The sequence below is a fragment of the Parambassis ranga genome, chromosome 18 (genome assembly GCF_900634625.1).
Source record: "Parambassis ranga chromosome 18, fParRan2.1, whole genome shotgun sequence".
In the NCBI taxonomy this organism is placed as follows: Eukaryota; Metazoa; Chordata; class Actinopteri; family Ambassidae; genus Parambassis; species Parambassis ranga.
In genome coordinates, this window is record NC_041038.1 from 1,756,793 (window position 1) to 1,770,861 (window position 14,069).

Here is a 14,069-nt window from a genome sequence, read left to right on the forward strand (position 1 = left end):
TAGAATCACGTCCAGGCCTCTAAACAAGTCTGCTAAAATTCATTTGGTGAAAACAAGCTTTGCCCTGATTGGTTTGCAGCACATTACATTTTTGTTTGTTGGCATGAACTGAAGAATATCCCACAAACCCCAGTGGGTCACTGGTTACGGCATATGTATATCATGTTGGAGGGAAAGTTCTGATGTTCATGAGAGCACTCCTCAGGATGAGTAGCCTAAACAAATCCTAATTTGTAAAACTGGTGGAGTATCCATGTAAGTGCACCTAATATAATACAAATAAATAACAGAAAGAGCTATGTGCTCCAGCTTCCAGCCACTTACTTGAATTGATACGTGCTGTACAGGAACTTGTCCTTCTCTGGGATCCAATTGTTCAATCACAGCTTGATGTATAGTTCTCAATTATTACTGTGCCCCCATTCTATTATAGATATTCCCATCTGTGTGACTTGGAACAGCTCTCTGGATCTGAGTCATGGAAAGAAAGAAATTCCTTCCAGCTGAATAAACAATGTCATAGTGGCGTATGACTGTATCTGCTGAAAAAGGGAATCAGTTATTTTAGTTGAAAGCAAAACATCTTTATTTTGTCCCAGCTGTTGTGAGAAATGATAATAATAATTAAAAAAACACTCTTCCAGGTGGGATTGTGCAACATTAAGAAACATTTTCTCAATGCAGGAACAGTTTCATGTCTATTTTGTTTTTCGTACTCAATTTTTGTTTTTTTATCCTGTAGAGTTACTGGTGGTGAGCTGTTTGAGGACATTGTTGCCAGGGAGTACTACAGTGAAGCCGATGCCAGGTCAGTGTCAACTCTGTTGGGGTGTATAAATCATTTTTATTAAATGCACTGTATTAATGTAATGTGAGTTACTCTCCTTTGGTTCTAAAGGCATATTTATGCACATTTACCAAACTGTCACAAATTTTATGCCAACCCTACAATATTAAAGGTCCAATATGTAAAAATGTAAATAAATCAATCCATTTTGTGGCCAATGTGTGAACAGACAATAATGCAACTGAAAGAATGAGACCTTCCAGACTTCCTTTGTTGCTTTTGACAGTCTGTAGACTATTTTGAAAGTAAAATTCCAGAGGAAATAAGGGTCATTCTTAGTCTAGAGTTCTTCCGCTTGGTGACAATAACTTGCTGGCTAATACAGACTGCTTACTACAAAATAAAATAAATTACTAAATGGATAACAGCACCTAATCCAACAATCCAACTAAAGGAATATCTTATCTGAAACCCCCTGTTCTGAACTGGCCACCAAATTGATTACCCGGTAATTTGCCCTAATCTCCATTAGCTCCTTTTCAAAAGTAATAAAGCTTGAAGGCTAATTCTAGACCACTTAAATACTGTTGCAGCAGAAATTCAAGCAGTTGGGTTGCTAAAGTAGCTAGCTTGCTTTTTGTTTTGTTAAAAACTGCCACTTCCACGTGTGCTTAGGTTCCTAGCTACTTAGCTTGTCTGCTAATGTTAACACTGGCAGAATATTTCTGAATGGATATGAAAGCTAGCTTTGCGCATACATACACCAGCTAACATGATTCATGCTACAAACATATTACATGTTTTGAGTCCAACAAGGGTGATTTTAGCTAACGATAAAATATGTAATAGTACAAAACAAGTGCATTTATCTGTATAGCTCACTACTAGCCTTAAAAGACAGTGGGAGTTTACCAACTAGCTCTAACTTCACATTGTATTATTCTAACCAGATGTAATTGTGGCTGATTTGTAAAGTGTTTTCTCATTCTTACATGTAGAACCTTTAATGTTGGCAAACTACATGGCTAATTATTATAAGCAAAACAACAGTATATTATTGCCCTGTTGTTGGTATGCCTTTTGTGCCTGGGGTATTTTCTGTATCCTTTCCTTGTGTTGCCTGCTGTTGATCTTGTAATGATGGAGCTCCTTTTCTCAATTTCTGCTTCTCTCTGGATCATTAAAATCCACTCAAAAGAGCCCTGTCTTTTCCTTTAACAAGTGTCATCTGCAGAAGGAAGCAATAGCAAAAGCATTAAAAGAAAATTTCAAGATTTTATTTAGTGAAATTTGAATTTTTGTAACATTTGAAGATAATAACAGCGCTGCCTTAGACTATGTCTGGATTCTGTTTTGAGGTGGATTTTATTGATGTGTAAAAAACATGTTTTTAAAGGGGACCTCTGACATTTTACATGTGAAAGAACATGCATGTGTCCTTTGTATTTTTCTCTACCTGTAGAAAATCTTGGAGAAACAGTTCAGCCATCTTTCTTTCCGAATTTGACACGAGGATTGGTATTTATCTCATGCTTGTGAGTTAAGTACAGATGTGTTTAGCCTTTAGCATAACATAAAGACAGGAATAAAAGTATGTAAAGCATTGATCCTGGAACTATTTTCTGACAGATCGGTGTAGTGACAAAAAATAATTTGAACCAGGTGAGGTAGCTGTTTCACTTTACTTCAATTGTTTATGCTAAACTAAGCTAACTATAACCTTACACTGGTTTTATCTCAGAGACATGAGATTGATATCATCTTACATTAAAAAGATAGCAAACAGAAGGCTGAACTGTTCCTCCAGGGTGTTTCCTTTGTCAATCAGGTGTTGGTATGTTCTGCCTGTCTGTTCCTTTGTTTCCTGACATTTACATGTTGTCCCTCTTCCTCTCCTTTTTGCTTCTGGCTGGTCTCTCTCTCCTCCACAGTCACTGCATACAGCAGATTCTAGAAAGTGTAAATCATTGCCACATAAATGGCATAGTGCACAGGGACCTAAAGGTTAGTAAGTGACCATGGTTACAGTAAAAAGACACAGGCCTGCCCCACCTGTGGCACCTTGCCTGGCTCTTGCACTGCCTGATCAGTTGAACAATTAACCTTTCACAGCCTCCTCCACAAAACACACCCCCTCCTTCTCCTTTTCCTCCTCCTGTCACCATCACGCGTTGCTGCCTGACAGGAGATCCACCTGCTGCTTTGCAGGTTTGTTGGAGAGAAGGTGGTAGGTGGTGTAAGGTCGGGAGGGGGCTGATAGATGTCATCACGGCCTGCCTCTCCCTAATACCAGGGCACAAAGCGCATGTAGCATCTGTCCATGCTAGCCACAATAGGCTGAGACCTGAGGGAGGAGAAGGTGAGGAGGAAGGAGGTGTGGTGGTTTATGACACTGCATTCACATCCAAATATGTGAACTGGTTAACAGTTCACCTAGGGACTTGGTTAATTTCTCTAATGTCACAAAAAAGTCCATCCAATGCAGGGACAAAATCTAGTAAATACACCCTGCTAAAAACAAGCGCAAACTACCAATATGTATTATTTAGGACATAACCCTCCATAATAAAGTGTATGTAAATGTAAATGGACTGGAAATGGATCACTTTGCCTCTCACCCTGTATTGTAGGATTTAGGATAATTAAAGGATAATTAAATATAAGTGTTAACAAATTTTTTGGTTTAATTTTTAGAAAGTTCAACATGGTTTATTGAGACAATTAGAAAAACAGAAAATCTCTCCTCTCATTGACCCACCAGCTGCTGCGGGTCGGACATGTAAAAGTTTGGATAATACAAATTGTCTGCCATGTTTTTGAACACTTATTGTGTGAGTTATTATTAATTCTGATGTAATAAGTACTGTTTACAGCTTCAGTTCATTCAGAATACAAAGTATAAAACATTGTTGATGTTTTTGATATAAATACATAATGTATGTCAATTCATGGTTTTGAATAGTAGCTAGTTATCAGTAAACAGTTATTCATAGAGTGTAATGAGTTTTTAGCCGATGGAAATTACTTCAAATAGCTGCTAATAGAGGCCAGCTTTACTTGTGTTGAAAGTGAGATTAGAACATGTTTAGAGTTTTGATCATCTAATTAGAAGTTTGTGGACTTTTGTACAGTTTCAAATCAAGGTTTTGATCTAAATTCCAGACTATAACACAACAAAACATGCTCAAACACTGATGAAACCACACCTTCTTTTAGCTCCTATGCCTCCTCCCTCTCTTATGGTCCTGCCTCCAGTTGGACAGGATCTAACACCACTTCAGCTTTGAGACTCGGGTGGACAATTGGCTGCGTGTGTGTGTGAGGAGCCGAGCACAAAATCACAGCAACAGTATGTTTGTGTTATTTTTTCTGGGTCTATCACAGGACACTGAGTAAATGGCCCATTTTGCCAAATTGGCCCTAATTATAGCCTGTGGGCCTGTTAGTTAGCTGCATTGCTGTGCTCTCACTCTCTCACACTCCAATAACACGACCAGCAGTGCACCCCCTCCCCGAGTGTCAAAGCCAGCTCTCAGCCACAGATAGTGAGTGGTAGCTTGTCACTAACCCATGGCCCCCTGGTGTTTGCATGCAGTCATTGCATTCAGCAGATCCTAGAGGCTGTTCTCCACTGCCACCAGATGGGCGTGGTCCACCGCGACCTCAAGGTAAGTAGACACAGTAAAGACTTGTTTGTGGTGTGACCTCACACTAAGACTTCTACATTTGTATTGCAATCATGCTTTTCTACTTTACTTGGATTAAATGCTGAGTTTGGGTATCTAATTTGCCAATCAAATGAACCCAGGTGTCTGAGGTTTTGGTGTACCTTCAGCAATAATGAGCTTGTATTTTGTATGCCCTCTCTTTGTGTCTTTTGATTGGCTGTTGCCAAGGCAGCTGCCACAGCTCACTGCAGAAACACAAAGACAAACAAATACAACCAAAACAAATAAGCAAGCTGCAGAGCAGACGCACTATGGAAAGTACCCGTGTTTTCTGTGTGTGTACTGTATTCATGTGATTTTATTTTTCCTGATAAAGATGTTGGGCAAGCACATACAGGCTCCCCAGAAAGCAATTCTTACCTGCACCTATGAAGTTCTTTGAAGGTTTTAGAGCATGCCATAGTAGACTCATGGATGTATTGCACACTGTCTTCAAGCATCATACCATTGTGGGCAGCAGTAATTGTGCATAGGCCTGCATTTGAGCTGTTTTTCCTTTAGCACCACCATGGCTAATTATTAGCCCATGAACATGATTTACTTGTGATCTTGGGGCCAGAATGGCACACCATTGGGGTTAGAAAAATAGTCTATATCCTTATAGAGGAGACCGGAAGGACTGTGACCTGCTTTAAAAGCCTGTGCAATGTATCAGAGCACATTGCCTCAAAATACCATGTCACAATGTGTCACCAAGCTGCTTTCTGGTAATACATGTGCTCCCTCTCGCTGTATGTGGACAATGCTAAAATGTTTGTGTGCTATAGGTTTTTCTTTTCCTGCTAATATTAAATGAAAATTGATGTTTGAATATGAATAATTTTAGAAACAAAGTGCACTGCAATGATTACAAATCCATGTTAAAAACACAATACAGTCGGCCAGCTCTTAGACTAGAACAGATAAGGACATTTTTAAGGAACAAAATGAACAATTTGATTCACAGGATCTGCAGAAAAGGCAAAGTAATAAGTGAATAAATTAAGCTAAAAGGCGCTATTGTACTAAAATCCATGATGCCAGGGGAAGGGAGCCACAAACTGCCAGGATGGTGTGGGTTTTTTGCAAGTTAATGTGCACAAAGTGCATTGCAGCTGATACAAATTGCCACTATAGTACATGGTCAGAAGTCAAAAATGTTTACACCAATTACAGCTATTATCAGAGCTGGCTCTTAGCATAGGCAATATAGGCGGTCGCCTGCTGGTGCAAAAGATGGTTAATACAAAGTCCAAACTAAAACAGGCAAGTCTGACATTTAGACACGATTCCACATTACAACTGATAAGTTATAAAGCAGAGAATTGGATTTTGTTGCAAAAGCTGTGACAGAGTTCTGGTCTACCCTAATAGCACAACAATTAACAAACAGCAGAGCAAACAATACAGCTTTCTGCTCCTCCTCCTCCTCCTGCTGATGTCCTGTTAATATATTGCCCTATTATAGAAGGGCACAGCAAAAACTCCTCATCAACCTGATATAATCTGTGCACCAGTGAACCACTCATGTATTTATGAGTGTGTGTGTACGGTAAGCCAATAGGTCTGTGTAGTTGACCACATCCTGCATGTGCATTAGTCAAGTGTTTTTTTTCTGGGTATTTATTGGCTTCATCTGCCTTAAGGTTTGACTGTGTTTTATGTTTGTTTTCCCATTTTAAATATTTCTTTGAATTATTCAGTTTCACTTCATTTGCCTGTAGAGATGAAGCATTAAGAGGCACAGATAAGACAGATAACCAACATAGCAACTGAATTCATCCACAAATTGTCCCAGAATGTGAATCAGCTGATCAGTTTTCGCAACAGGACCATTTCTAGTTATAGCTGCACCTAGCTTAATGGTTAGACTCTGAGAGACACAGAACTATTATTCTGTCATTGAAGTAAATCACAAATAGGTCATGTGTTTATGGATTGCCTTCATGTTTTTTTCATCCAAATAAGCGTGGATGTTCTATAACACATTACTGTCATTATATAATAAATAAATCCAGATTTATTTAAATAATTCTTTCAGTGAGGTAGCTCTTTTTGTACATTAAATTGCGTGTCTGTTTACTTTCACAGAAAAAAAATTCAAATTCAATTTTGTTTATATAGCACGTTTTACAGTCGGGCACTGAACAGATAACAGATTTTTTTTTTTAAATGAAACTGTAAATGTTCCAGAATATTTCTCCAAATTTTGCATTTTACATATTATAAATATATTTTATTGTAGTACAGTATAAAGTTATAATACAATCTTTATAAAAGTAACAACATAAAGCGTCTACAAATTATTTCAGAGCAGGAAGTGGCGTTTTAGGTTAAGGATTTGTGTTTTTTTTTTTGTTTTTTTTAACCTATGGCTTACGTTAGACTTTAGGCAAGCCTGAGGCATCACATGTTATTCAATATGTATTCTACTCTTTGCTCCTTGTCTAGTTAGTAAATGTGGTTGAGGACAGAGTGGGTCATTTTGGGACTCTAACTTACATTTATTTTTGGCTAAATGACAGCACATGCATGTACTGTACATGTAAGAGTGCCATGGCTATGTAAGTGGTGATCAAATAGAATGTAAACTTTTTGGGCACACTAAACAGTAGCTGGGCCCCAGTTAAGGGGCTTCATCATTGTTGATGTGTGTGCTACATAAACCACATGTGTAGCCCACGAAGGTTGCGCCAATGATTGTAAAATGGCACAGTCTAGTGTGTGAAATATTTCCTGCTCTTTGTGTCAAATAGTAATCTGCCGCCTCTCAACTGGATGCAGTGATATTGGTGTCATTGTTGCAGAATAAAAGCAGCTTCCTTTTTGATCAGGAACCCATCTCTTTGTTGTTATTTTTTTAGAGTCATTTTCACTGATTTCCTACTTGGCACTTCGTCAAGAAAACTAAATGTCACCAAATGCATTATTCAACCTCCCCGAACCTTTTACCTGAAACCCCTGTTCTCTCTTTCCTGGGCTTTTGGCATCAGTCTCTTTCACGCTGTCAGTCTCTACCAGAAAAGCTTGCACACTCAATTTGAGCGCAGCCGGCATCTTGCTGCCGGGCTGAGGTCAGCCATGGTCTGTGACTGAAGCACACTGTAATCAGGCTCAGTGTGAGTCTGTGGTTACTCTGTGTATGTAGCGGCTGACATTCCTTCCTCCTAGTAGACATGTATCTGTTGTGACCGAGCTGCTACAGTTGGCCTTTAGCTAAGCTTTTAGTCAGAACCATGCACACTCTAGCTTCAGTCTTCAGTGTTATTCTGTGCTATAATAATCCCTCCTGTAGTCTTAGGGCCTGTTGCCTGCATATCACTCATGTTACATTACTCCAATAGTCTGAGATATTGAAGTGTTTTATCTGTGTTTTGTCACTCCAAGCCGGAGAATTTGCTCCTAGCCAGTAAGTTGAAGGGGGCAGCGGTGAAACTGGCAGACTTTGGCCTGGCTATTGAAGTACAGGGAGACCAGCAGGCATGGTTTGGTGAGTACACTCACTATAGATTTTTAATGCTTTTTGATATACAGAACATTGTATCAGTGACTAATACATTGATAATGATACTAGTTATATAAAACAACATTCAACATCAAAACTGTTTTCAGATTTTTGTGGTATGTTGTGTAAAACACAACATTTTGTTTGTCCCAAATAGGATGGATGATACAATGCTAAAAAGAGCTGATCAGGGGCATTAAGGCAAGGGTAAACCTAAATTGGCAAGCCACTTAAATGGATAACAAACTAGGGCAGTGTGTGCTAGTAAAATATAAATGATAATTCACATGGTAACATTGCTGTTAATAACAAAACACTACTATTTTCTATTGCTCTAACTCTATGCTACATTGCTAGCTTTGGTCCGGTTTGTATCTCCATGTTTGGTCTGAAGCTTCCTGTAACAAAAGAGTGACTGAGTGACTCTGTAGCAGCCGCTTCCTGTGCTAGGTTAGGGGCTCTGATAGTCCAGCAAGTCTAAAATATAAGGATTACATTATGTCCAGGTTTCTCATTTCTTTAAACGTCCAATCCCTACAACTATGCCATTCTGTCTTCTATTCTATCTTAGCCTTATCTACTTATCTAAAGAGACTAGGTGTGCCACAGCTCTTAGCTCTTATATTTGATTTGGATAGATATCAGGCCCATTTCTCTCTCCCTGTAGAGCACAGAAATAATTAGTCTATTCCCTGAGCAGCAGCCTCCACCTGGAACCAGTTCACTCTGTGTTCTGACTTTATACTACTAGTTGTACTACGTCTCATTGCCCCTGGGGTCTGCTGGTACTTTGAGGTTGTTTCAAAAGTAGGCTGGTCCTGAGCCAAACTACATATCCACAGAGGGGTGTTTTTCTTTCTCAGAGCTTGTTAACCTCACCTCAAAACTTTACGGGACCACTGAGCCTTAGCTACTGTAAAACCTTTGGCTTTTAGGAGACAGCCCTAACAAGGTTTTGATAGACTTAGAGGAAGCCCGGATTGATGTTTATGTGTGTGTTTCAGGTTTTGCTGGGACACCAGGGTACCTGTCTCCAGAGGTGCTGAGGAAAGATCCCTATGGCAAGCCGGTGGACATGTGGGCCTGCGGTGAGATATTCTGCTAACATTCAGTTTCAGTTTGATTGTGGCGAACCTCTCAATGAAGATTATTGTAAGTTGAATACAAGTGTGGTTCGGAACAACCAATCAGGAGTGACACTACTTCAAAATAAGCAGATGATATTTTACTTTAATAAAATCAAATAAATAATCTAATTTATGCTTTAAATGTTTAATTTAATCTCATATTTAAATACATATTTTAATTCTGACATAAAGAACTTTTTAATATAGTCAATGATTTTAAGATTACATTACTCTCACCACTGTCGGCAGCACATAGGGCAGTGTTAGCATCACAGCTGTGTAGATGTGTCTGTCCCTGACAACTGCCTAGCAGGTTAGCTAGCCACCTATATTAAAAAAACAAAATAGTCCTGTCAATTGCACAAAGTTTGTTTGGTGTGCACCAAAGTTCTCTTGACACCTTTTACACACACAGCAAACTCACGAGAGTTCATTTGCATGAAATCAAACCTGAACACACCCAGCATGTCTCATACACCTCTCACCAAAACACCTGGCTCCGGTGGCTCTGTCACTTTAATGTCAACTGACTTTTGAATGCAGTTTTTAGTTCTCTCTTACTCCTGCTGTGAGTGAGCTCTGCTCTGTAGTCAGTGTACCACAGAGGAGTACAGAGGGCCCTGTCCTCTTAAATTAATCATAGCTACACTCATTACACACACTTCTGATGGGCCATGCCACCAGGGCTTGAGATGTCAGACACAAACACAGCGTAAAACACTCACTCATGCTTCTTTTAACACACCTGTGCTGACTCACCGTGTCCACAGAAACAATAGCCGGTGTTGTGTTTGTGGTCAAAGTGTGTTATCATCAGATAGAGAGCCTTTCATCTTTTCCTGGCGTCTCTCCAGCCAATCAAATACACTGTTCACACAAGGACTTAGTGTGTGTCACACAACACACTGTCCATAATTTAGACTTTACAGAGTATTGTGTTTTATCATTATCATTATGTCTATGGTTCTGCTGTACATTGGAATAGAGTTTAGAATGAAGTCATTAATGTGGTGTTTTTTGTTTGCATTGACAGCGTGCACATGTGGAAATAGGGGAAATAGAACTCTCTTCGTTGAGCTGGAAAAGTGCAGTAGAAACAGTGAATATGAGACATGTACATTATGCATCTGCTGAAGCTTCTGCTTCACTGCAGAGGTGACTAAACATTAGATCTGTTGGGGGCATCATGAAAACTACTTTTCAGCAAAGTAACACAAAATTACACATCTTTGCCACCATGACATCTCTGTCCCCACATCAATCTGAGCTCATTTCAGCCAGTCACAACCTATTTTGTATAGAGCAGGTTTGACACAGTGACTGTACAGATACCTCAGTGCATCATTGGGACACATAAATGACCAAAGTGGTTAAAGAAACATAAATTAAACAGATGTGACGCTGTCAGGGGACACAAACATGATCCACTGAGCAGTCCCCTGTCCCCCGGAACCCCTCTTACCTCTCCTTATTTCTCATCAGCTCGATTCATACTAGTGATTCACGGTTCCTGCTCAAAGTTTCGTCCTGTTATAAGAGTTTTTTCTTGCCACTGTTTCTCTTACGGGGGTTCAGGCTTTGGTTCTCTGTAAAGTGCTTTGAGACAATTCTGATTGTAAAAAGTGCTATATAAATAAAACTGAATTTAACTGTTTTTGTGTGTGTAGGGGTGATTCTCTACATTCTTCTGGTGGGATATCCTCCATTCTGGGACGAGGACCAGCACAGACTTTATCAGCAGATTAAAGCTGGTGCCTATGATGTGAGTTTCACTCTGACACATGTAACACTGTCCTTTTTCCTTCTTTCTTGCTCTCTTACTGTTTCTCAATAACACAATTATGAAAAAGGAGCATTTTACACACAAAAGGCCAAAATTATGTGAAAATCAATAGGCTTGTACAAAGAGAACCTTTTAATGTTGGATGGTCTGAGTGGTCACTCAGTCTAAGCAGCACTTCAGGGATAGGTGCTAATTGTTAATAACAGGGTGTGAACTCTTTCTGACTCTCCTTTTATGTATTTCTTTCAATGGAAAACTGTCACAGAGCAGACAGACTGTAGCTCTGTAAACAGTGTTTGTTCTCTGCTGCTTATCCAGCCAGACAGTGGGAGGAGGGGAGGAAAAGAGAGATAGAAAAATGTCAGAGTTAAAAACTTCAAAGGCCCTCCTGATCACTTTAAGATACACTTGATGATGAAACAAGAACATGGTCAGTCAGTGCATAGTCAGTGCCTCCTTTCTAGGCCAATATTTGTGCCAAACTCCCTCAGGATGTTAGGTGAATGCAGAGTAAAGCCGAGGTGGACGGGCAGTCATGGAAGCAGGCTCTAAACATGTTCATTACTGCTGTAAAGTGGCCATCTTAACACAAAAGTCTGTGGAGGTTGACTTGATTATGGAGCCAGCCCCTAGAGGCTGCAGGGTGAATTGCAATTCTTCCACAGGAGTTTCATTTCTGAGCCCTGAAAGTTGCTGCTTAACTATGACCGGCATATTCTGATCAGCTTATCTGTGTTAAAAGTGTACGACTTTTGTATCAAATATGAAGAAATTCAGTCTAATAATGGATGAATGACCCTGTACCAATAGAATAGAATAGAATAAGATAAAGATAAGATAAGATAAAACTTTATTAATCCCGAAGGAAATTCTTGTGCCAGAGGTATCAAGTTACATTAAATGCAGTTAAGTACAGAGTATAAGAGTATAAGTGTCACTATAATCCAAAATAAGAGTACAGTACGCAGTATGAGCACAATATATGATACATGGATACAAATATGGAGATGTAAGGTGCTAAGTAAACATAAACAAACATAAACATAGACAAGTATATACAACACCGACAGTCAGACCAGAGTTAAATAGAATAAAATAGAACATAGAGCAGTAAAATAAAAGATAAGAGGAATTGTTACAAACATTGCACACCAGCATAGATGGTAATGGAATATGTACAGTAAAAATAGTACAGAAAAAATAAAACATGAATATATATACAAACATTGCACAACAAGCATATCAATAACTATGCTGGTTGTGCAATGTTTGTATATAATTCATCTAATTCAAGTTATTGCACTTAATAATAATAAATTATTGCATGTGTGTTGTATCAGGCGGGCTGTACTCCTCCCTCCTTCTCTCCCTCCTGCCAAAAGCAGAGTTGAAGAGTTTGATGGATCAGGGGACAAAGGAGTCTCTAAATGCGTCACTGTAAAGAAAATTCCTGGTTGTAATTCTTCCCACAGTTTCCTTCTCCAGAGTGGGACACAGTGACCCCTGATGCCAAAGACCTGATAAACAAGATGCTGACCATTAACCCAGCCAAGAGAGTCACTGCCTCAGATGCGCTCAAACACCCCTGGATCTGCGTAGGTGTCACAAACCACCATCACTGACCACACCCAAGCCTCCAGGTCTTCTAACGGTCTTATTAACTCTTTCTGCAGCAACGCTCCACTGTGGCATCCATGATGCACAGACAGGAGACTGTGGAGTGCCTCAAGAAATTTAACGCAAGACGGAAACTCAAGGTAATTCACCACAGAGCTGATATCCACTTGGGTATTTCTTTCTAAAACACTCCTCCACAGAAATCAGCCAAATCCTGTCCCAGGCAGCAGGATATCTAATCATTAACCTGTGTAAACACCGTTTCTCTTCTCTCGCTGTCAATTTTTCTCTCTCTAGGGTGCTATCCTGACCACTATGCTCGCCACTCGCAACTTCTCAGGTAGGACTGAAACTGTTAAAATGACAGCTTATGTCACATTTCTTCCAGTCCGAAGTGAAATATTGATTTCTTTGTGAGACTCCACATGTCACTGTTGTTTTCCTTGGTTGTTTTATGTATGGGGCTACTTTTTGAGTGCTGGCCTTTTGAGCCCATTAAGCTCTCTCTGTCCTCCCCTTTTGAGCTGCTGAATGGTCAAACAAATCAAGTCCATCCCTTTCAAAGGGCAAACCATTTTAACTTAGTCAAACATCATCGATTGTATATCCTTATAACAGCAAGAAAGCTTACTTTTTCTTCTTTTATTAATATTTATCTATCAGTGTAAACATGCCATCAGTGTTTACTGTTTTTTTTCTTCCTCCCTCCTCTTGTGTGGTAACTCATGTTTAAGGTAAGAGTCCTTGGTGTAGCTGGCACTCCTACACAGTGCTAAACTACGCTGCACAGGTTTGGTTCTGAGGCCTGTCATCTCAAAGCCCCAGTATAGAGCTTTCAGCTGACACAGTGGAGCCATTGGTGGCCATATTGCAGGAAAAGAAAGCACACCATCATTTTTTTTGTTTACAAAATACCGTATGTTACAGACATACAGACGCTTACTGCATTTCATGTGGCAGTATATTTGACCCTAAAGTGAGGACAAAGGTACAATCATCACAAATGAAAATGTAGTATTGCACACATAGATAATTGGAACTGCCACATGCATGGCTTCAAAAATGAGTCAATCCTCATTGACCTCCATGTTTAAATATCCAGCATTACAGGAGAAATAAATATGTTTACATACAAAACAGTTTTGGCCTCTATAAATAGTGTATTTGTTCATGACAACAGGCTTAACTGTACCTAAATTATACATAAATTGACTGCATCTCAAAACACATACTGTAGTTGCAAGGATTAGAAATTCAATAGTAACACCTGACTTAATATTTCACAATTTTTCCAAAACACATCATGTGATTTGATAACATGAAAATCAAAGTGTAGCCTCTAACAAAGCCTGATATAAGTCATGTATACAGTGTAATACATACAAACATATTTTGTCAGTGACACTGTTTAACAGTATTTGTTACAGCACCACTGGGTAATGTCATCCTCCACAATTGAGGCATCATGCTCCTCTAATATGGCCACTAAAAGATGTCTCCTGTCACTGCAAAGCCTATATCATTTACTAAACAAGCACATGTC

At 39.3% G+C, this 14,069-nt stretch overlaps 1 protein-coding gene across 8 annotated transcripts in view; it reads left to right on the top strand.

Annotated features, from left to right (window-relative positions):
• Nucleotides 1-14,069, top strand: part of LOC114450658 (calcium/calmodulin-dependent protein kinase type II delta chain) — a 74,295-nt gene that overhangs the window by 49,275 nt on the left and 10,951 nt on the right. For 4 of the 8 annotated variants that reach the window (XM_028428915.1, XM_028428913.1, XM_028428920.1 and 1 more), the window contains exons 5-12: nt 743-808; nt 2,719-2,791; nt 7,882-7,984; nt 9,004-9,087; nt 10,794-10,888; nt 12,382-12,504; nt 12,583-12,666; nt 12,824-12,866. In XM_028428915.1, the coding sequence (XP_028284716.1) occupies nt 743-808; nt 2,719-2,791; nt 7,882-7,984; nt 9,004-9,087; nt 10,794-10,888; nt 12,382-12,504; nt 12,583-12,666; nt 12,824-12,866 (671 nt within the window). Of the gene's footprint in view, nt 1-742; nt 809-2,718; nt 2,792-4,382; nt 4,456-7,881; nt 7,985-9,003; nt 9,088-10,793; nt 10,889-12,381; nt 12,505-12,582; nt 12,667-12,823; nt 12,867-14,069 lie in introns of all 8 variants that reach the window. The other 4 variants (XM_028428916.1, XM_028428914.1, XM_028428919.1 and 1 more) reach the window with 1 other exon arrangement.